Source organism: Gobio gobio, assembly GCF_949357685.1.
Source record: "Gobio gobio genome assembly, chromosome: 5".
In the NCBI taxonomy this organism is placed as follows: Eukaryota; Metazoa; Chordata; class Actinopteri; order Cypriniformes; family Gobionidae; genus Gobio; species Gobio gobio.
Genome location: NC_137101.1, coordinates 12,467,336 through 12,491,230, shown reverse-complemented (window position 1 = coordinate 12,491,230; position 23,895 = coordinate 12,467,336). Strand labels below are relative to the sequence as shown.

The 23,895-nt window shown below is 38.1% G+C and overlaps 1 protein-coding gene across 1 annotated transcript in view; it reads right to left on the bottom strand.

Annotated features, from left to right (window-relative positions):
- The window catches only part of stab2 (stabilin 2), a 35,332-nt gene extending 18,139 nt beyond the window's left edge, over nt 1-17,193 (bottom strand). The window contains exons 1-35 of the mRNA XM_079816419.1: nt 17,058-17,193; nt 16,111-16,238; nt 15,240-15,346; nt 12,861-12,946; nt 12,708-12,774; nt 12,517-12,612; nt 12,306-12,425; nt 11,305-11,501; nt 11,058-11,188; nt 10,833-10,966; nt 9,154-9,236; nt 8,938-9,081; nt 8,610-8,753; nt 8,445-8,507; nt 8,199-8,315; nt 8,055-8,108; nt 7,893-7,973; nt 7,279-7,431; nt 6,614-6,673; nt 6,327-6,422; nt 6,112-6,198; nt 5,919-6,030; nt 5,652-5,829; nt 5,125-5,218; nt 4,889-5,047; nt 4,716-4,811; nt 4,521-4,616; nt 4,286-4,333; nt 3,425-3,561; nt 3,196-3,304; nt 3,007-3,084; nt 2,698-2,787; nt 2,480-2,587; nt 1,476-1,604; nt 1,259-1,387 (exon numbers count right to left, since the gene is read on the bottom strand). Of these exons, the coding sequence (XP_079672545.1) occupies nt 1,259-1,387; nt 1,476-1,604; nt 2,480-2,587; nt 2,698-2,787; nt 3,007-3,084; nt 3,196-3,304; nt 3,425-3,561; nt 4,286-4,333; nt 4,521-4,616; nt 4,716-4,811; nt 4,889-5,047; nt 5,125-5,218; nt 5,652-5,829; nt 5,919-6,030; nt 6,112-6,198; nt 6,327-6,422; nt 6,614-6,673; nt 7,279-7,431; nt 7,893-7,973; nt 8,055-8,108; nt 8,199-8,315; nt 8,445-8,507; nt 8,610-8,753; nt 8,938-9,081; nt 9,154-9,236; nt 10,833-10,966; nt 11,058-11,188; nt 11,305-11,501; nt 12,306-12,425; nt 12,517-12,612; nt 12,708-12,774; nt 12,861-12,946; nt 15,240-15,346; nt 16,111-16,238; nt 17,058-17,144 (3,798 nt within the window). The 5' untranslated portion in view covers nt 17,145-17,193. The remainder of the gene's footprint in view (nt 1-1,258; nt 1,388-1,475; nt 1,605-2,479; nt 2,588-2,697; nt 2,788-3,006; nt 3,085-3,195; nt 3,305-3,424; nt 3,562-4,285; nt 4,334-4,520; nt 4,617-4,715; nt 4,812-4,888; nt 5,048-5,124; nt 5,219-5,651; nt 5,830-5,918; nt 6,031-6,111; nt 6,199-6,326; nt 6,423-6,613; nt 6,674-7,278; nt 7,432-7,892; nt 7,974-8,054; nt 8,109-8,198; nt 8,316-8,444; nt 8,508-8,609; nt 8,754-8,937; nt 9,082-9,153; nt 9,237-10,832; nt 10,967-11,057; nt 11,189-11,304; nt 11,502-12,305; nt 12,426-12,516; nt 12,613-12,707; nt 12,775-12,860; nt 12,947-15,239; nt 15,347-16,110; nt 16,239-17,057) is intronic.
- Between the last annotated feature and the right edge of the window lie 6,702 nt (nt 17,194-23,895).

Below are 23,895 nucleotides of genomic sequence, written 5' to 3'. Positions count from 1 at the left end.
AAAATAACATTTTTTATAAATTTCAATAAATCAAACAATATAAATGCGTTTTTAAATATAACAGATTTGATAGTTTTAAAGTTTGTGTTAGAGTTGCACGATTCTGGATAAATTGAGTCACGATTTTTGTTGTTCAAAATAAAGATCACGATTCTCCCATGATTCCGAAAAACACAACTAAACAAAATAACATAATTAAATAAAGGTTCTGACAAAATGTGAATTGCTGCTAAATATTTGATTAATTTGAATTATTAAAAAAAGGGTTTGAATGAATGATTAAATGAATCGCTCATAAAGACTTCCCTTGTTTCATTACTAGATGAATAATCGTTTTTGAACGAATCTCTTGAATGAATGATTCAGTGACAGAAATTGTTTAACGTTAACTTTGCCACCTACTGGTGAAACTGTAATTGATACAATCTTTATTTGACGCATCAAGTTACTTTTAAAAGGTGATTTTGATCGACATCAGTTTATATACGAAATATAAAATTTAATCCCAGTACTTCCATGATCATTGGAATTATTGTTACAGAAATAATGATACGGTGTGGTTGAAAAGACTGTTGCCGTTTCATATCTATACATGACAGCTGCTCTTTCTGGGTCAGCATGAACCAAGCCTGCCGCACTCGTTAAAAACTGAAGCCAAAACGTCTCGATCGCCCCCAGGTGGTTGGTCCCAGTATAGCTCATAACCCCCGCCCCTCCGTGTATTCTAATGGACGCGAGACAAACTAAACAATCAAATTACACTTCATATAATTTTTTTCCCAAAGTTGGTTTCTGTCATTTTAGGCAGTTTTTATCATGCAGATTTTATTTTAAGTGTTTGGTTTTTTTTAAAAATATGTTTGGTTTTAGTTAGTTATTTGATGATATAAAAACGGGGGTTGTGACATCATAATTGACAGCTGAAACTGATGGCACCACTGATGAAGTCGCGTCGTCCATATTTTTTTACGGTCTATGGCATGAACACAGATTGAATGATAGTACTTGGAATAAGATTGCGTGGGGGTTTAAATCGAAATTGCGATCTTTTAACGGTTAATCGTGCAGCTCTAGTTAGAGTATAAGCATTTTGGGACCACTTTATGTGCACACACCAGTTTTTTTGTTCCTGAAGGGCAAGGTTTCTCAGTCGGGAACAAGCAGTCCATGCAGGGTCCCTACAGACACAATGTGCATATTTAAAATGGATATTTAACAGAAAAAGAAGAAAATGACAAGGTTAAATAGAATATTGCACCCAGATATTTGATAAGGTAGCTTTGTCACAGCGGTTGTTGGGGATGCTCAGGACAGCAGACAGTGTGTGGATTACCCCTTTACTGGTCTCTATATCGGTCACGTTCACCTCAGCCTCATTTACAAGCAACTATGACAGAGAAATCCCATAAATATTTATGACTGACCATTTTATTTACTGTACCATGCTGACTTAAAATAATTTAGCCATTACTTACTTTATCTTGCCGGAAAATTCCCAGTTGGTACGAGAAGCCAAGCATAGTATCTTTATACAGTCCATCCACCAAATCTCCATCTTTTAGAATCTCATTCAGTATAATGTGATACCGGGTCACGTTTAACTCCTGGAACAAACACACCCACACAAAATCCATGACAAAAAAATGATACTATATACTTAAAGTCCCCCTGAAGTCAATTATTTTATCCTTTAAAACATCTTTGATAACCAAAGGGACATAATTACACATTTGTTCCCTGTGAATTTTTTTTTTTTCATGCCTTAAAATAGCTTGAACAACCCTTGCTTCATTTAGAATGTGCAAATTAGCCCCGCCTCCACTCTCACACCAACTCAGAGATCCATTAGGACGGGTCAACTTAGTAAACGCCGCACAATGGTATCACTTTACAATGTCGGGGTCGGACACATAACGGTGGATTAATATGATTAGCCTTTAGCTTGACTTGGTTATCAAACAGCTAATAAAGTGTAGCTAATGTTAAACGAACCATGTTCCCGTTCGTTCATATCAGTCTGCCTTCTAAAAATAAGTATCCTCAGAAACGCTTTGAACAACTTAATGTCAGTGGAGAAAGGCATATAGTTCATCATAACATCGTTATATACATCATATACATAATTCCCCTGCTGTATTGTTAAATGTACCCGATTTTTCATATGAACCGACAAATAAAACAACATTGCGGGATAACCAAGCTTCTCTTGAGACTCCCCTGCTTCAAAGTGGTCATAGTTAATGATATGCTAAAGCCCGCCCACACGTTGACGTGATTTGTTACTAGGAAGTTTGTGACGTCAGAAACACCAGCGATTTCAAACCACATTTCTTTCACTGCATTTCTAAAGAGAAAATACTCTGCAATGGTGTTGACTTATGAATTTGCACATGGTTTGTCTTAAAGCAATTAAAACACCAAATAGACATATAAACAACATTAAAAACTAAGGCTTTGTATATTTGTGTTTGTATGATACCAGTGACTCTTTGCCCGTTCTTCTGAGGTATTCTTGGATTGCGCTGTCTGTCGGAGCAAACACAGTAAAGCCCGTAGATTCCTCCATTTCGTTAGTCAGGTTGAGTTTCTGGCAAAATAAGTACAATCCAAAAACACAATTCACTACAGTCCAAGCCATATGCAGAGGACGATAATTGTCATTTGAGGTGCGGCAGACCAACAAGACTGGACACTCACCACAAGAGAGCTGCTGAAGAGCGAGAGATCAGACCTCTGACTCAACACCTCCAGTAAACCTTCACTCATCTGTCGCTCAGGGATCAACACCTGGGGAGAACAACAGTGGCATATTTTCTCAATATGTGCATGTATTTGTTCTGCATTTATGTGTGCATATTCAATATGCACTCAATAAGTTGGACTTTATTTTACATTTAGGATAAAAAAATGGTGTGGTTTCACATTTTGCTTTACTTGTAGTAAATGAGACCCAAAGTTGTACTTGTTTTTATTTGAGAGCAATACTGAAAGACTCTAGTGGCTTACTTTGTCAATAAGATGTATAACTCCATTCTTTGCTACCATATCTCCAAAAGTAATGTTTCCTCCTGCAACATTGGTTGTCTGGATAGAAAGAGAGAGAAACAGATTGATAAACAAAATATCATAGCAAAGTTCAAAGACAGACAAAGTTGCACTAGGACTAATGGTAAAGATAAGACGTTTCCTTCTCACTTCATTGGCTGTGTAAACAGGAAGTGTCCTTTTTAAAAGGGAAACCAGTCGTGGGGATGGGGAGGTACAAAGATTGTCGAGAGCAAATATCCCAGGAACTATGTGATTTCTGTGAGAGAAAAAAAAAACAGTAAGTTGTATTAAAGTAAAGGAGTGAAACAAGGAATAATTGTTACCAAAAATATTGCAATATGACAAATTAGCTGATGTGGTTGCATGACGAACTTACTTCACAAGACTTGGAAGATTACTGCGGGTCATCCAGAAGTCTTTGTCTTCTTTATTTAGTTTCTCTGTGGCTTGAGCCGATGGCACGAAGAGCGTGAAATTGTCTGCCCATGACAGTAGCTGAGAAAGATCAGCTCGCTATGGAATATTCCAGAATTTATTAGGAACTCAAACAACATTTATACATTTTTGCTCTATTTTTGTTCCAAAATGAAGCCACAGCAGAACTGTAGCACATTTTAGTGAACGAACTGAAGGAGCGAATGATTCATTGACTCGCTCATTTAGGTTGCCTCCAAAATCGCATACTTCACTACTATATAGTAGGCATAAAAGTACAGCATTAAAGAGTAGGCAAAAAGTACCTGGATGACCTTCTACTTCCGGTGAGATTCTAAAGTGTGCAAATATGATGGGACACTTTACTTTCCCATGAGGCTGGGAGAAGCGGTCACACGACGCAACTGATGCTGATAGCTCACATGACAACATGGCAAATGTAGTACGCCCAGATTACATTCATACTATATAGAACATACTTTTTTAGCACTAGCGAAGTACCTACTCAAGAGAGTATGCGATTTCAGATGCAGCCAGTGAGCAAATAGCTTGAGTGAATGATTCATTGACTCACTAATAAAGAGTCAAATGTCGCCACCTGCTGGTGTACAATGTAACCTGCAGAAAGAGTCGATACAAACTCAAACTACCCACCAGTAAATGTAGACAGTCTATTAGGAATGTGTAAACACAGACCAGTACAAATTTTGTGGAATAAATTTCAGCGGTCTCTGCTTGACCAATTCAATTCAAACTGGCGGTAGCTTTAAAGCAAGTTTTAACACTAAAATGTAAAACTTACAGCAATCCAGAGGTTGAATTCTTGAAGATTTGGGTTTGTTGCCACCTCCTACAAAAACAAAATTAAACAACTTTAAGAATACTTATGATACAAGGTTATACAAATTTCGTTTTAAGTATATGCATTTCAAAAATTGCATACGTTTCATTTAGTTGTGCCTGACCACTGCATAACCACATCAAAAAGTATCCAAATATAACATCCAGTCAAACAATAGCATAGTCATATTTGGTACCTGTGCTAGTGTACCGTAACAAATCTTTCCATCACCATCGTAGCCGTCCTCACACACACACTGCCACCCACCTGGGTTCAGGAACTGGCAGGCACCCTATGAGAAAACGGGAAAATTAAAGGGTTGATGTGCATACATTTATCCATTGTATGTTAAGATCTGTGCAGGTGTGTGATGATTTGTTCGAACACTAACCAGGAAATGGCATCCACCGTTCAGATCCACACACTGATTGACCGGTTCACATTGTATCCCGTTTCCATGGTAACCATTTTTGCAAGCACAATCACTCTAGAGAGAATATTAATTATCAAAAATACTGTAAATCTAGGTAAATGGGGTTTGGGAATCACAACAACCCCTCTCACCTGTCCTGGGCCCACATAGATACAGGTGGCATTCGGATGACACCCTCCTCTTGATGGATCCAGACAGTTATTGATGATCTGGCACTCATCTCCATCCTCCCTCCAACCACTCAGACACTGGCATGTGTGTGTGCCTGGACCGGTCTTTATGCATTTGGACTGAGGGTAAATGAGAATAAACATGTTATCATGACATGCTTACATAAAACACAAGCACACAGATGCATTTGACTTACATTGATGTTGCAGCCTCCGCGACGTGGTAAAGCACACGGATCCCTTTCAATGCACATGTATCCATCCCCTTGGTAACCAGGCTTACATACACACCTAAAATAAAATAATGCGACAAGAACAAGCCATTTACCACTGACGTTCTCCTTTCTTATTTTTTTGGATGCCCTAAATATGATGGACTCCCTTCCTTCCTACAATTAAAAACAACATGCAAGACTCATTTGTAATGTGTGATAATACATTAAATCTGGACATAGCAATACTACTACTACTACTACTACTACTACTACTACTACTACTAATAAATAAGTTATTTTTGTATATCACATTTTTACAATCAATTTCGATCTAAAGCTATTTCTTTTTATACATTTTTAAACATATATTTTTGTTTTAAATATAAAAAAAATCCAAACCCCAGTTTGAAATCCCTATGCCTAAAGTATATAATTTAATAAATAAATGTAGCATAGGTGTTTTCTGTCTCGGTCTCTCTCTTAAACATGGAAGGACATATAACACTCACATGAACGCTTCCTTATTGGACACACAGTTGGCGTGGGCATGGCAGGGCTGGTTGGGTCCGCACAACTGGGTCTGCTGCTCACAGAACTCTCCGGTATAACCGTCTTTACAGGAGCCCTGCTTACATTTACCGCTGGCCTCTGGACGGTTATCACACACTCCGTGTATGCATCCACAAGCTGGTGTAAGGGAAGAGGGATGCAAAGAAAATATTGTTACTAAACATCTGAAGTATTCACAAACATTGTGCTATAAAATAAATTCATACTTTTGCCACAAAACGGGCCGTATTTGTTGGAGTCGGCACAGTATTGGCAGCGTGATCCTTTGAAATTGGGCTCACACTGGCACGTGCCATTTCCATCTATGCCTTCTGAGCACTACAACAAAAGAAAATACAGTTATGACGCCTGAAAATGCTGAACTGTACAGTGGGTGTATGTGTTGTGTGTGTGGTTTACCTTCCCACGAGAAGAACATGGGGCGGTGAAACCACCTGGGCATGGGGAACAGTCTGGTCCAAAAAAACCTTTACAGCACTGAGGGGTCTAGTCAAGACAAATAATGACCGGATTAGATAGACCGGATCCGATTGACCAGCAAAACTAGATGCAGTTGCAAGTAATGTCACATACTGTGGTTTAAATGTATTAAATATAGTGAAACAAATACTTACAGTCTTTGTTTCATTGCAGAAGAGGGCACAGCCATGGCTGGGTATGTCCATGCCAAAAGCACTCTTTTTGAACACACAGCCTCTGGAGAATATATCCTGAGGATGAGAAGTCCAAAAGCAGCGACAAAAAAAAAAAAAAAAAATTCAGTGTACAATTTCACTCCAATTTAATGCAAGCCTGATTCAATGCTCTACTCAGACTAAAAGGTAGGTTTTAGTAGTTATTAACTTAAGCTTTACTGTATTAAATTATAGCATGCGCTAATGGTTATTGCTGAACAGGTTACCAGTGATTCACCAGTTGGACAGGTAGATCTGGAGACAAACGTACAGCTAACGCATTGACCCTGTGAAAAAAAGAAGAGAAGACACACCCTCGAGTCAGTTTGGTAACTAGGGCTGCGTCCGAAATTCAATACTCGAGTAGGTACTTATTTTGAATAAGTAATTACTCTGTGACTGTTCAAAAGTATGTTCTGTATAGTATGAATGTGTGTAGTATGAATGTAATTCCGACATACTAAATTCGCCATGTTGTCATTGTCACGTGACCTAACAGCGTTAGTTACATCACTTCACTGTCATTCACAATCTCCCGTGGCCTCAAGGGATAGTAAAGTGTCAATTGTATGCGCACTTCAGAATCTCCCAGGAAGAAGTAGATCATCTGGGTACTGTGAATTCGTACATACTACTCTTGTCACATAATGTTTTTTGCCTACTATATGGTGAGGAAGTATGTGATTTCGAATGCAGCCAATCACACGTTTCCTAACAGGCTTCTTGAACACTCTCTTCAAGTAGCACCACAGCGTTTACAGTAAGTCAACCGGCTTATTTGTAGTTGTCTTTATACTTAAAAATGGGATTTTTTTACATAAATACATTTAAGACAGAATGGTGGATCTGTATATACAGCTAAACAGTAAACACAAGTGGAGATACGGCTTACCTTATAAATCCTGGTTTCTTTGGTGTCACACCTGTGAGGTAGGATGGGCTCTATGGACGGAGGGATCAGTAGCCCCTCCAGTGAATGAAGACGGCCGTTTTTTGCTTCAACGTCCAGTTCCAGCACCGTTTCCCCATTGACCAGGATCTGCCCCTATTTGTGACATAATCAGTGGTTTAATACAAGCATTTTGACCCTTAAGTCACAATTAAAATGTCTGAATTGCATAATTTTTAGTGGCTGTATGGTGTAATTTACTCTCAAATTCATAAATAGAGTTAATAGGTTAATAGAGTAACCACAGGTGTAGTTCATCACATTAACTATGAACATTAACTAATAACCACTAATGTTTGAATTTGTACAAATAGAAATAATTTGTGTGTTATCTTTAGTAATAGAACAGTAAAAAAATTCAGAATTAGTCTCACTTTGATTCACATTTTATTATCTAATGCAATGGCATTCATGTAGTGTTTCTTATATACACAAATACTTTTGATGGCCACTGAAATAAATTTGCTGAAATATTACTTCATTTAAGTGTATGTCTGAGAAATGCACATACCGGTATGAAATAACTTTTTTCTATTTAATGAATGATTATTACTCACAGCAGCCGTCACATTAAATGTCAGGACCTGGTTGGCCATGGTCACAGCACGAGGTTTGGACACAATGAAGCTGGCACTCAGCTGTACACAGATATGACAGTCAGTACCTAATCAATGATGATCTAGAAATGGATTTGACCACACATTTATTCACACACAAACCTGAGAGGTGGACACTATGTGATTGCGCATCAGTTCAAGTAATTTTGTCTTACCCTAAATTGGGAGAAATTAAAAGAAAATGTAAAGTGACGGTTATGTGACTGGACAGAACACAATTAAACAGTTGATATATTTGCACTGTACCTCCTCAGAAGTAAGAAAGTCTAAATAGCCAGGCTTTAGGAAGGTAAAGGCTATATTTGTTGGAGCAAATAGTGTATACGGTCCATCTTCTTCTAAAACTTTTGCCACATTGGTTTTCTGAGAAACAGAAATATCAAAGGGGTCAGAAAAAAATTATTTCCCTACAATAAAAGGTAATTTCTAGAACAGGTCAAATGTCTTAAAGTGCACGCATTTAGGGTTTAATCAACTTAAAAACTCAGTTACCTCAAGCAGAGCCTTAAACTGAGAGAACTTTCCATTTTTTGCGAGAATCTGCAACAAGTTTTCCTGAAAATAAAAGATAAACAAATTGGCCAAAATATATGAAAACAACTCCCATTTGCATGCGATATAGCCCACATTTCCATGAAATCCTTCATTTTCACAAACCTCATTCTCGCTTATCACAGTAGAAGGAACTGCATCCATCATCTTATCAACCAAATGAATTATTCCATTCGAGGCAAAGATGTCTTGCTCCACAAGTGTTCCTTTCTTACGGCTACCATGGAGACGGATTTTTACCTTTTCTTCCTTTAAAATAAAAGTTTGCCAGTTTCAGACACAATCTAATGATTCTGTCGTCATTATAACAGATCTGAGCAGGAAAGAGTTTAGGAAAGAAAGAGGATATGATGATTCCGCTCTTGTCTCCTGCATTTGCACGTCCTTGAAAACAAATGGGACACGCACACACAACCTGCATTCAATCACTTACATCTGTCAATGATTCGGCAGCCATGCCAGTCAGAGTATAGAAGAGGATTCCCTTCTTCAGAGAGTCAGAGTTCACCTCTCCCGCAACCATGTGCAACTTAACAAGATAGCGAGCTCTCATCTGGTTAGCCAGCAGTGTTTTCACCTGGAACAAAAGCGCGCTTATAGCATTTGTTTGAATGTTATAGATGGATGTATCATATGTTTTCTAACTCACAGATGTGCCCTTAAAAGCCTTGTTCACTGGCACAAACACAGTAAACGGTCCAAGGGAGGTCAGGGTCCATGACATGACTTTATCTGTAACAGCAAAAATAATATTAGCACTTTACTGTATGTCTACCTCGTTTGTTTCAAGTCGATTTATCCTAAGGAACATCTCAGGTAATGTTGATACTCTAGGGCCTGGCTTAGATTAAGCCAGGATTAGGCCTTAGTTCAATTAGGGCATTTAAGTAGCTTTTATGAACATGCTGGTGTGCATATTGGGACAAAACAATGGCACTGACGTATTTTAAGATATGTCAGTGCAAGTTAGTTTCAGTTCAACAGCTCAAACATGCATTTTAGTCTGGGACTAGCTTAAACCTTGTCTGTGAAACCGAAGGTAGGTGTGTTCGACTTCAGCTGGATTTATTCGATCTGCAAGATTTGGGTTAGGATTTGTCAAGTCGGATATTTCCTGCTCATGCAGTGTTTGCATACTTTATCACAGATGAAGTGGATTAGATGCTTAAAAAGTGTGTTTGTGCTATCATGTCTTCCAAATTAATCCTACTTTGATTCATATTTCATTATCTAATGCAATGGCATTCATGCAGTGTTTCTTAAATGCCCGACACTATATTGCCCCCCCAAAATTGCCTGCCTTTACATGTACATGAACTTCAATGACTTAACTGAACTTCCCATTCTTAATCTGTAGGGTTTAATATGGAGTTGTCCCACCCTTTGCAGCTATAACAGCTTCAACTCTTCTGTGAAGGCTTTCCATAAGGTTAAGGAGTGTGTTTACGGGATTTTTTGACCATTCTTCAAGAAGCGCATTTGTGAGATGGCCTGGCTCGCAGTCTCCGCTCTAATTCATCGGGTTGAGGTCAGGACTCTGTGCAGGCCAGTCAAGTTCCTCCACACCAAACACGCTCATCCATGTCTTTATGGACCCTGCTTTGTGCACTGGTGCGCAGTCATATTGGAACAGGAAGGGGCCATCCCCTAACTTTTCCCCCAAAGTTGGGAGCATGAAATTGTCCAAAATGTCTTGGCATGTTGAAGCATTAAGAGTTTTCTAAGGGGCCAAGCCCAACCCCTGAAAAACAACCCCACACCATAATCCCCCCTCCACCAAACTTTACACTTCAGACAAGTACCATTCTCCTGACAACTGCCAATCCCAGACTCATCCATCAGATTGCCAGACAGAGAAGCGTGATTCGTCACTGTAGAAACACGTCTCCACTGCTCTAGAGTCCAGTGGTGGAGTGCTTTACACCACGCTGACCCCGCTCTGTGATTTTACGTGGCCTACCACTTTGTGGCTGAGTTGCTGTTGTTCCCAATTGCTTCCACTTTGTTATAATACCGCTAACAGTTGACCGTGGAATATTAAGTAGTGAGGTGGTGTCCGAATAAACATGAAACGCACGTCATTGTTTCTCATTAGTGAATCCAGGCAATCGTGAAACAGCTGTTGACATCGGAGCTCGTCCAGCCACTCTGAGACAGAAACAGCTGACTGTTCTTCATTTGCACTTGCGATACTTTGATCGCATACTGTACATCCTAGTGACATAGCATCAGTGATATCTCACTGATATGATTGGTCTGTGCAATGCCGCATGAAGTCAAACACACCTAATATCTTTAAAAATGGTGAAAAACCAATTAGTCACTCACTGAACAGTGTGAGGGCACTGGAGAGCTGACCCGTCCACTCCCCTCCTGGCTTTGAATTCAAGTCTTGCAACTGCTGAATTATGTTCCCAAAGCATATTTTTCCATTTCCAAGGTAACCTTCATGGCACTTACATCTGAAATGTTTGTAATTGAAGGCATGGTTTTGAATATGTGAGAAAGAGTGTGAAAAAAAAAGAAATCAATCAATTGAAAATGTTCACCTACTCGACTGTTCCTGGTTCCACTGTGGCACAGGTGGCATATTTATGGCAGGAGTCTGGTTTGCACATATCTTTCATGCTGCAGCCCTTCCCCTCAACAAACTTCTCAAATCCCTCCAAACACTCACAGTGAGCCTGTGGAAAACAACAGGACTGTGAAGATGGCAAACCATAATCAAAGCAATCGGAACATTTAAGTTGCTCAGATAAGTGCAAAGTGTGTTACAGTGTTTGCACACACACAAACGCACCTTTCCAGGGCCGTCATACACACAGCGAGTAGAGCCAGATGTGCAGTTTCCCAGGTTAGTCTGGCAGGGGTCGATGGGCATGCAGACAAGGCCGTCGCCACTGTAGCCTTCTGTACACGTGCAGACATGCTGGTTCGGCCCAGTATGCGCACACACTGCGTTTGCATGGCACACGCCTCTCAAGCAGGGGTTAATTGCTGCATAGACAATGTGACAAAGGAAAAGAATAGAATTTGTGAGACCACAAAGCCTCCTCTCCTGAAAAAGTTAACAGATTAAACCAGTACGGAATACATTTATATGCTGGTATGAGATGGTTTATAGTGTTTATTGCTGGTTTAATGCTAAATGTAAAGTTTTAGAGTTTTGTTGCTTTTAGTAGTCTGTTAACTAATAAAAGTTGACAAAATAAACTTTATTGTGTGCGTATACATAAAAGTGACAATGAAGAATTTTACCTTCTTACAAATAAATTCTATTTCAAATTAATGCTGTTCTTTTGAACATTCTTTTGATCAAAGACCACTGAAAAAATGCATCATGGTTTCCACAAAAATATTAAGCAGCACAACGGTTTTCAACATTGATAATAATAAGAAATGTTTCATGAGTACCAAATCAGCATATTAGAATTATTTCTGAAGGATCATGTGACACTGCAGACTGGAGTAATGATGCTGAAAATTCAACTTTGCTATCACATGAATCAATTACATTTTAAAATATATTAAAATAGAAAACGGATATTTCAAATAAGTATTTCACAACAGTACTGTTTTACCTTATTTTTTGATCAAATAAATGCAGCCTTGGTAAGCATAAGAGACTTTCAAAAACATAGTACAAATCTTTTGAAACTATACATTACACTCCTAATATTGTAAAACACAAATTTCAAATGGTCTTTACAGATAACTAACTATCGATGAAATGTCCCATCTAACCCAATCATCAATAAAGCTTAGCTTTAACAAAGCTTTGTTTGCCTGTGCATTACTCACATGTACATTGGACTCCATCACCTTGATAACCAGCTTTGCACCTGCACATAAGCTGCCCTGTGATGTCCTCAAAACAACGGGAATCTGGCCCACACCGTAAAGCAGCACATGCTGGGAGCTCTGAAGAGAAAAAAATACATTCACTCATGCTGTTTTAATATCCAATGTCACATGCATAGTATACACATAGAATAATAATCCAAAGTCTTACCTCGGTCGCATTCCATGCCAGTGTACCCAGACAGACACGTGCACCCTCCTGTGCCTTTCATGCCATCGTCACATATGCCATTCTTGCAGCTACACACTGAATAGCACATGAGGCAGTCAGGGCACACTAAAACACCAACTAAACCCAAATGAATTAATCCTGCTAAAGAATAAAAGGAGCTTTTTTCTTACCATTACTGCAAGTGTGTCCATATAAGTTCTCTTTACACTTCTCGCAAGCTGTTCCTTTAAACCCTGGCTGTAAAAATGCCAAAATAGTCTCAATGGATGCTCAATAACTGTGTGTTTGATCCAGACAGAGCAAGAGAAGGAAATTAAACTTACTGCACATGTGCAAGTCCCATTGCCCCCTATACCATCAGAGCAGACTCCATTATTGCCGCATGGGTTCGCCGCTGATCCTGGACACTCTATTGAAAGAAATGAAGACTCTAATTAGATTTCATGATGTTTAAAGTTTCAATGAAATAAAATGGCCAACTTTGAGACAAGCACGTTGGACAGTTCAGCATGGCATTAACAACTCATAGATCATGGATTAGATTAGATAAAAAAATGGTAACAATTATGTCAATAAGGTCTAATTTTTTAACATTACTTAACATGAACTAACTATGAAAAGTATTAGTTATTCAATGTAGTTCATCTTCGTTTTGAGCTTAGTTAAGGGTGATTTGAGACCAGCGAGTTTACGTGAGGGCAAATGTTTGCCATGACCGTTCTGCGTTCAGTTTGAGTGAAACTGTCACTGATCTGAGATCATTCTGTTTTCTATACTGGTCTGTGGTCAGTGGGTTTGGGGTGGTAGGGTCTCTGCGAGAGGATATGAGTTAGCAGAGTTCCTCTGTTCTTCAAACAGCCCCTCGTCTCTTCCACTGACCCTCACGCTTCTTTTCCTTCCCGTCATTGTCAGTTTGACCACTTAGTCCTATAACAAAATCCCTTCATCGGATCAGATCCTTCCCGGCAAATCACACACACATAGACGCACCGTGCACAGACGTGTCAACACAAATAAAAAAACCACACTAGCAGCATATTCAGACAGTTACTCATGAGCAGGCTCACTTTCTGCAAATTCTTCACATTTTCTGCACTTACTCTGAAGAAAGATTCTTAACACTTTACAATAAGGCCCCATTTGTTAACAGGCATTTTGAGGAATTGTGGGCGGATCCAACGCAATCTCACAGGAAAACCAAACTATTTTACGAGGTGGTGATTTCGTATGAATCATTTATTTTTTTTAGAGAAAAATCAAGCATGGCGTCCTCCCCTAACCTCACCCCTAAATTGAACTGCCACTGAGGAGTAAGCAGATCAAATTCATATGAGTTAGCTACCAATTCGCCAAAAACATAATATAGTAATGAATTGCCATGAGATTGTGCTGGTAGAAGTACCAATCTTCAAATAAACAGGTTCAATATAAATCTCCAGAAAAATTTAGCTTTCTGCCATTCAGATTGTAAGACAATCTAGTTCTGGATTTGTTAAATATGAAATCAGATACAGGAAAAAATGCATTTCCTATCATAATGCTTCACTAAGCTTTCATAATGCTGACCATCTCATAGGTGCAAAGGTCAAATCATTTAACTCTTAAAGAACAATGCAGGAAGTTCTGCTGATAAGAGACCAAAGAAACCAAGACAACGCATGGTGCTTGACTCAGCGAACTCATTGTAGGATCTGCGCGAGTGCTGACAGGCAGAGGAAATACTGGAAATGAGACCTCCACAGTCTGTTGGTCAGCACATTCCCGTATAGTACGGAGGCACAGATCTGCCATATCCCTCTCGGAGGGAAGGAAGTACACAAATCCCTTGTTCCACAGCGGCTCAAAACTTCCTCTCATAGAGTGTGACAAGACGCACAATAATAAGTCAGTTTAAATGTATTGAATGTACAGCTCCCACAGGAAAAACAAGTGTGAGAAACAAGACCGTCATGGTCTCGTAATCACATAAAATGTTAAAAATGGATAAAGTGTGCCTCCAAAATATCAACAACTGTGGAAGGTCACATTCATGCATATAGGATTTATATCCCTAGTCAAAAAATGCCAAAAAGAACGCTAATAGAATTCCTATCATAATTTGGAAACAATCCTAAAGGATCTTAATTGGGATCAAATAAGAATTCTTCAAGAGTCACAGAAGATCCTGCTGGATAAACTAAAATTCCTACTCCCTAGTTTATTTCTTCTGGAAGTTCAGTTTATCCAGTAGGATCATATTTTATTTTTAGAGGATGGTCACTTTTATTAGTAATATCATCTCATTACAATCTGTTGGGATTTGTTTTCACAGAATTATGATGAATCGTCTTAAAACATTTGAATGATAGAAATTATATAAGGATTCTTTTAGGATTTTTTGAACTAGGAATTATAATATTAAAGTTATGCTCTTTTTCCAAGAGTAGCCACATTTGCGTTTCAGACTTTGAGACAGTTCCTGTCCAACTCTTCCGATCAAAATATTCCCTGAGTGTATCTTCCCTCACAGAATGACGGAAATGACAAATGCCATTTAAAATGTGTTAGATAATCAGATAAGAACACAACAGTCACTTTTGGACCACATGTATCCGGGTTTAAGAGGTTATTGATTTCATATGTCTTCTATGGATCTGAATTCAAACACAATTCTACACAAACAACCACAGAATTCAATTCCTCTTCAATGACCTGAAACTCACCAATGCAGTCATTGCCCCAGTAACCTGGACAGCACTGGGGTTCCACCGTCACTTTGTAGCATTCATACGAACAGCCCGAGATAGACAAATCTGATGTGATTTTATACCTAGACACAAACAGAGAGATTACGGTGTAATTATTGCCTCTGTACTCATGCTATATAGCATATAACTTTTGATTATGCACAAGGAAAACATATATATATATATATATATATATTAAATGCAGCTTCAGTAAGCATAATTTACTTACATTCAAACTCTTTAAAATCACAGATTAATTCCATTTAAAAATTCAGGATAACTCAAATACTTTTTACTCCCTTACAATCCAATCAGTTCCCAGTGGACAAAATCATGACCCGCCCTACATTTTTTTCTTCGAGAATTTGGTTCACTCAGATATATATTATAATAGGGAAAAAAGACAGCACCTCTGTTTCATGTCAACTTTAAGAAGTCAAAACTTTCCATTGGCTCTATACTGAGATAATGACATTATTGAATTATTTGTTTATAGTGTGTTTTTCCTCATAGGGACAGGTTGGTCCCCACAATGTAGCTGATTTCGGGTTTTACTGTCCTTGTGGACACATTTAGTTCGCAAAATGTAAGCGAAACCTGCCAGACACACACAAGTCATGAAACTCTGAGTGCTGATTGGTTCAGCGTTAACATCGTGGCATTAGCCAACCAGATGCATGTTATTTTTAACTGAGCTGAACAAATTCTTGTATTTGCTCAGCAGCAGCAGAAGCATAACAGATCTGGTCCGCCAAAATCACACATATGCACATTCCATGCCACATATAATTCTGGTTAAATAATTTACTCCAAGAGTTATCATGATTGAAACACATGCATACTGTACCTGCAGTCTTTTGTGCTTTTCCCTGGTGGTTTCTTGGTGTAGCCAGTGGGACACTTCACCAAATACGTTATCGAGCAGGAATGACACTTCGATTTAGTCTCCACCTGGATGTTCTTATCACAACGGTTCTGACCACAGACACCAACCCAAACACACACACATCCATAGCATATTAGTTTTCACAATACATAGAGTGTGTTCAGTTCTGACTCTTACAGAAAGGCAAACGTTCTCTTTCATATGGCACATCATGTGTTAAAAAAAATACAATAAAGTTGGAAAACACGCTGGATCTTAACACCTGTCGCTGATTTTCCAAGGAGATTTACCTGATTCGTTCATGACTTTACAGCTGGCCAATGACATTCTCAGGATTATTTTACCCAGCATTCCACGGGGCATGTCAAACGATACATGTCAAATCAGGGAATTTCAAACTGAGGAATTGCTTGTATAATTAATGTATCTTAAAGCACTACATTTAGCACATTTTTCAACTGCAACCACAGAAATGTAAACATCCTCTTACTAAATATAGAGAAAATATCCCTGGAAACCGATATGAACATCAATATCAAAGCAAACTGCATGGTTATGTTGTTCTGTGCCAGCTTGCTTATATATTATATATTATATGTGTGTACGTGTGTGCGTGCGCGTGTGTGTAAACAGGAAATGGAAGTAGAGCGAGCTGTGATATTCCCTACTGAGACAGATTTCTACTGATTAACCTTGGAAAGCATATGTATCAGTACAAATTGCCTAACAGGAAGTAGTCCAAAACAAACAGCTCTCTCTATTAACTGCAAATTATATTTCCTATTTAAAATACTTGATTTTTAAATATATTTATTTCGCTAAAACCTTTACAAGCTTCTAATGTCACATAGTGAAAACCAATATAATATATGCATGTTGCATGAGTAGGCTGCGTGTGTGAATCTCACCTGTGACGTTGCACCAGCCACCCAGAGAATCTCAGTCCCCAGCAGTAGGATCAAACCTCCACAGATTGAGTTCAAGATGAACTTCATGTTAATAATACTTTCTATTTCTCTCTCAACCTCTCTTTCTGGCTCTCTGAGGTCCTTCACCAGACTGTGGCCACACAAGTTGGTCTTCTGCCTTTTCAACAATCCCTCCCTCTCTCTTTCCTGTAACCAACATGAGAGTCAGAGGGCGACACCTTCCCCTAAAATTTCGGAAATATAACTAAATCCATTTCACATTACACATAAACCCTTCACTCTTCCATTAACCTGTACATCAGACAAAGACATTAAAAGTGAGAAAAAGACTTTACATGATGCTGTGTTGAGATGACACTGCACTCTAAAAAATGCTGGGTTAAAAAAAAATAACCCAAGTTGGGTTGAAAATGGACTAACCCAGCGGTTGGGTTAAATGTTTGCTTAAAACAACCCAATTGCTGGGTTAGTCCATTTTCAACCTAACTTGGGTTATTTTTAACCAAGCATTTACTATTAAACCCTTAAAAAAAACATGCAAAACAACAGCAGGGCTGCCAGTGTGTGTTATGCTGCCATAATGCAGTGAATTTGGGCTCTATGAAATCTTATTTTTTCCCAAATTGCATTAAAATGTTCATTTTTGGACTCCATTTCAATAGTTATTTAGAAAGCATGTCTAGTTAATTTAAATGAAACTTTTTATTAATAAGAATTTATTAAAAGTTTAACAAAAATTACATTTTTAGGGCCTTATGAAAATACGTTTTATTTATTATATATCTTATATTATTTGTTTTTAGTTTTCTGGATTTCATTTTCAATGGTTTAATACATTTTAATAATCAAAAAGCATGTCTAATTAATTTAAATGAAACTTTATTAACAAGAATTTATTAAAAGTTTATATGTTACAACAAAAATTACATGTTTAGGGCCTTATGAAACACGTTTTTTTTTTAGTTTTCTGGATTTCATTTTTAATGCACTCTAAAAATGCTGGGTTAAAAATAACCCAAGTTGGGTTGAAAATGGACTAACCCAGCAATTGGGTTGTTTTAACCCAGCGGTTGGGTTAAATGTTAGCTTAAAACAACCCAATTGCTGGGTTAGTCCATTTTCAACCCAACTTGGGTTATTTTTAACCCAGCATTTTTTAGAGTGTGCAAAAAAAGGAGAAGAAGAAAAGCATATTTCAGAACAATTATCTACACATTCTTAACCATACTCTTCTCATTTCGAGGTTACAAAGCATCTCCTCCAGGGTCAAAGTGACCTGAAGCAAATTGCCCTTTTTAGTGTTTTTTTGTTTTGTTGGTTTTTTTGTTGTCGTTTTGGTTTTTTTTGTCCAGAAATCTTATATCAATTCAATATATATCCAGCGTATAGCGTTAGTTCTGGCAGGGCACGTTAGTCAAGCTTGCTTCAGCTGATCACGTCTACCTAGGGATACGATGCCTATCACAGCATGCATATAAAAGCTCCTTCAGTATCATCAGCTGCTATCGCGTTCTTCGGAGTTAATTACCCTCCTCCATCCCCAGCTCATCCACTCGTCAGTCAGGATTTGGCATTCGGATTCACCCTGAATCAGACTACATTCCAGAATTGGGTGAACATTTTAATATGACATTAATGCTATCTGCAATACATTGTTGCTTCTGTTCTGTTTACCCTAAGGGGGGGGGGGGGGGGGGGGGGTATCACTGCTCTCTCTGCTCTTATCCATGCTAGACTGCATGGATGAGCAGGGAGTTCTTGCCAGAACAGAACCATTCCGCCAATCTAAACTATGCTAATTGTCTATCACTTTGACGATAGTGATCCTGACAGAAATATATATATAAAAAATGTGACAGAAATATTTGCAATTTGTGAATAGAGCAGAATAGAGCAACATAGAGTACAGTGGGGCAAAAAAGTATTTAGTCAGCCACCAATTGTGCAAGTTCTCCCGCTTAAAGATGAGAGAGGCCTGTAATTTGCATTAGTTACACTTCAACTATGAGAGACAGAATAAGAAAAAAAAAATCCAGAAAATCACATTGTCTGACTTTTAAAGAATTTATTTGCAAATTATGGTGGAAAATCAGTATTTGGTCACCTACAGAAAAACAAGATTTTTGGCTCTCACAGACCTGTAACTTCTTCTTTAAGAGGCTCCTCTGTCCTCCACTTGTTACCTGTATTAATGGCACCTGTTTGAACTCGTTATCAGTATAAAAGACACCTGTCCACAACCTCAAACAGTCAAACTCCACTATGGCTAAGACCAAAGAGCTGTCAAAGGACACCAGAAACAAAATTGTAGACCTGCACCAGGCTGGGAAGACTGAATCTGCAATAGGTAAGCAGCTTGGTGTGAAGAAATCAACTGTGGGAGCAATTATTAGAAAATGGAAGACATACAAGACCACTGATAATCTCCCTCGATCTGGGGCTCCACACAAGATCTCACCCGTGGGGTCAAAATAATCACAAGAACGGTGAGCAAAAATCCCAGAACCACACGGGGGACCTAGTGAATGACCTCCAGAGAGCTGGGACCAAAGTAGCAAAGGCTACCATCAGTAACACACTACGCCGCCAGGGACTCAAATCCTGCAGTGCCAGACGTGTCCCCCTGCTTAAGCCAGTACATGTCCGGGCCCGTCTGAAGTTTGCTAGAGAGCATTTGGATGATCCAGAAGAGGATTGGGAGAATGTCATATGGTCAGATGAAACCAAAATAGAACTTTTTGGTAAAAACTCAACTTGTCGTGTTTGGAAGAGAAATAATGCTGAGTTGCATCAGAAGAACACCATACCTACTGTGAAGCATGGGGGTGGAAACATCATGCTTTGGGGCTGTTTTTCTGCAAAGGGACCAGGACGACTGATCTGTGTAAAGGAAAGAATGAATGGGGCCAATTTGTGAGATTTTGAGTAAAAACCTCCTTGCACTGGCATTGAAGATGAAACCTGGCTGGGTCTTTCAGCATGACAATGATCCCAAACACACCGCCCGGGCAACGAAGGAGTGGCTTCGTAAGAAGCATTTCAAGGTCCTGGAGTAGCCTAGCCAGTCTCCAGATCTCAACCCCATAGAAAATCTTTGGAGGGAGTTGAAAATACGCGTTGCCCAGCGACAGCCCCAAAACATCACTGCTCTAGAGGAGATCTGCACGGAGGAATGGGCCAAACTACCAGCAACAGTGTGTAAAAAAACTTGTGGAGACTTACAGAAAATGTTTGACCTCTGTCATTGCCAACAAAGGGTATATAACAAAGTATTGAGATTAACTTTTGTTATTGACCAAATACTTATTTTCCACCATAATTTGCAAATAAATTCTCATTCTGTCTCCCGTAGTTTAAGTGTACCTATGATGAAAATTACAGGCCTCTCTCATCTTTTTAAGTGGGAGAACTTGCACAATTGGTGGCTGACTAAATATTTTTTTGCCCCACTGTATAAGGGAGTGGAAAATAGTCAATGATGGTGTAACATCAAATCAGAAATCAGAACAATGGAGACAGATGGTATCAAACATAGCATTTTACATTACCGTATGTATGCCATGTGATACTGTAAACAGATTACCATGGTAGAGACTGTCACATTACTGTAACTCACCCTTATAAAGCTCAGCTACACTAGATTCAGTCATATAGTAAGTGCAGTGAGAACATTTATTGGCAGAAAACTCTTATAGCACAGAACCTCATGGCTGTGTCATAACTTTAATCACACCTTTTGATAACACTGAATACTATTACAAACATTATGGATTCAATTACATAAGTTAGGTAATGTAAGTGTATTTTCTAATGAGGCATATGTAGCCTGTGTTACTGTAGATAATTACTGTAGATGATTTGAAACATGTATCTTGCATTGTTTGCTGTTGGATGAACTGATTGTTAAAAGTACTAAACTGAAATAAGATCACATTGTATTTTTGGTGATTAAACCAAATGTTCTCATAATAATCTTGTGTTTGAAACAATGATTATGTGGACTGAAAATATGTGCAACTGAATGAAAGCGTGAGATCAGGTTTTGAAAGAACGACTAGCTGTGTTACAAGTGTGATCAGTTTGGATTAGAGTTTTGAAAATGTACACATTACTTGTGAAAATAGTACCAAAGCGAATAAAAAAACCTGTAAATCTAATTTTCTTGATTTACCGCGAGTACCATGTTTTACCATGCCTAATATCGATCTATCTTAGTGCAGTGTGCAACAAGTGTCTCATAGTAACCACCACGCGAACGCACAGAGTAGCATTATAACAACTTTCAACACACTCAAATGTATCTAATATGATAAAACAGTCCAGCGTCCAACATACGCATGAGCAGAGAAGCAGAAGAAAATTTTTGATTTTGAAATAAATGTATATCATTTAAAAAATGTCAACATATTACTGGAAAACCAGATTCAGAAAAATATTTTTTGCAGCATGAAATCTTGGTAAGAGAAAACTCCTGATTTTGGCATTGGTGCAACATATTTACGATTATGAAAACAAAATGTCAAATATTTGCTGAATAGTTATACCCAGTAGATGGCTGGGAAGAAGCTGGTTGATTTCCAGAAGCAATGAAACCTCTGTGTGTGTGTGTGTGTGTGTGTGTGTGTGTGTGTGTGTGTGTGTGTGTGTGTGTGTGTGTGTGTGTGTGTGTGTGTGAACAAATAGAACTGAAGGCAGAAGAATCACAGGATGTCCTCACTCATAAATAAGCCAAGTGGTCAGGTGAAAATACCCTGTCACACACTCACACACACACACACACACACTTCCTGGATGTCTTGCTGCATCATGACTTTCCTTTCATAGTTCCAGAACTTTCTTAGTAAGGAATTCCATGTGTGTGCATATATTTGTATATAGGGAGGTTAGTATGTTTTGTAATCATGAGTGTGCAAATACAATGCATTTTATTTTTGCTTGTTGTTTTTCTAAACTGCTCATGAAAACAAATTAAAACCTTCCATTACCACCCACTCAAATTGTCTCTATTAGCCTACCATCCAAAGGCGGTTTAAAATGGTTCTCTGGAAACTGCCCTGAATGGACTCTCAACCAGCTGTAAAAAATCTAACACGGTTTTTATCCCATTTAAACTGTAATTGACACCCCAACCACAAGAACACAAAGTGCTATACAATATGGTAACAATGAACCTAGGCCAGGCCTAGCTACTCACCACAAGAAATATTAAGTCAGTTTCTTTCTGTTCAGAAAGACGCTTGCAAGAGCCAACAATGATAGCGGGAGTGCACAATGCCAGGTTTATTAGAAAGCTAGAAAGCTAAATTTGGGTTTTGAGAGATATGATGCTTACCTTGAACAAACGCAGGGAACCTTCTGACCTCCATTTTTTGTTGTTTCACAAATTCCTCGAGTTGTTTTAGGTGGCAAAATGTTCTAAAGTGTGTTTGAGGAGCGAATGTGGCCAATAATTCCGAATATGGAACGCGAACGTTGTATTAAATAAGGTGACTTGACTTGACGGGGTCTTTAAACAAAACGCATGACATTCGTGTCACGTTACTTTGTGTCAGAGGTGGTCAATTTTAACGAGTTTCTTTAGAAAGAGTAGCCCGTTCTGGTCGTGTTAAGGTGGCAATTGTGAACGTGTTTCTTAAGTATGTAGGCACGAACATGTTAAAAGGAAATTTTGAATCTTTAATATATTTTTTATAACTGCAACCCTTACGCTCGTCAACCAATCAGATTCAAGCATTATCAACACCAACAGCCCCGTATAAATAGGCGAAAATTGCGACTTTCTCTTTTTTTCACACAACTTCAGAAGCCAGATATGCTAACAAAAGAGCACCAAAATGTCGGATCCTGTGACACTTTCCACACACACATGCAGATGAAGTCCGGCCGTTGTCTGCGAATATTTAGGAAAATCAAAATACCCCGGAGGCACATCTTATGCAGTTTGTAAATTATGTTGGAAAACCATGAAGCCCCATCTGCGTGTGATGAAAGTAAGCAAATGTTAAATGGCTACATTTTTCCAATAATTTTTATGTAAAAAAAAAAATGTTGTGTAGCCTATGTGTGTGTGTATATATATATATATATATATATATATATATATATATATATATATATATATATATATATATATATATATATATATATATATATATATATATATATATATATATATATTAGTGTTGGGGAAAAATTAATTGTGATTAATCGCATCCAAAATAAAAGTTGGTTTACATGTATGTGTAGTGTGAATAATTATCATGTATACATGCATGTATATATTTAAGAAAAATATGCTATATGTTATATTTTTAGTTAAAAAAATGTATATTTATATATAAGAAATTATATACAGTATATACATGCAAATATATCTTAAATATATACATGCATGTGTGTGTATTTATATATACATAATAATTATACACAGTAAACACACATTTTTCCCCAACACACACACACACACACACACACATTTATATGTATGTACATTTAATTGTAATTGTTTTAGGCTACGTGTGTTTTGCATGTTTTCATTAACTTTTTGCCTAATCTATTTAATGACAGTTTTCTGGGAAAAAAATCCAAAACAAAAGTTAAATTGAATTGATTATAACCTAAATGTATTTTCTAAGTGCTGAAATAATAATCTTCATCTCCCTCTTGTGGTCTTCTCTGTCAAGACTCTGTGACTCCACCAGATGGAGGCAGATACCATCATGCCATTGATGGATGGATCCATTCTGTTCATATTACCCCCATACATAAGACAAGAAAAGCTAGCCCATTTCATATTATGATCAGAAAGACTGAGGAA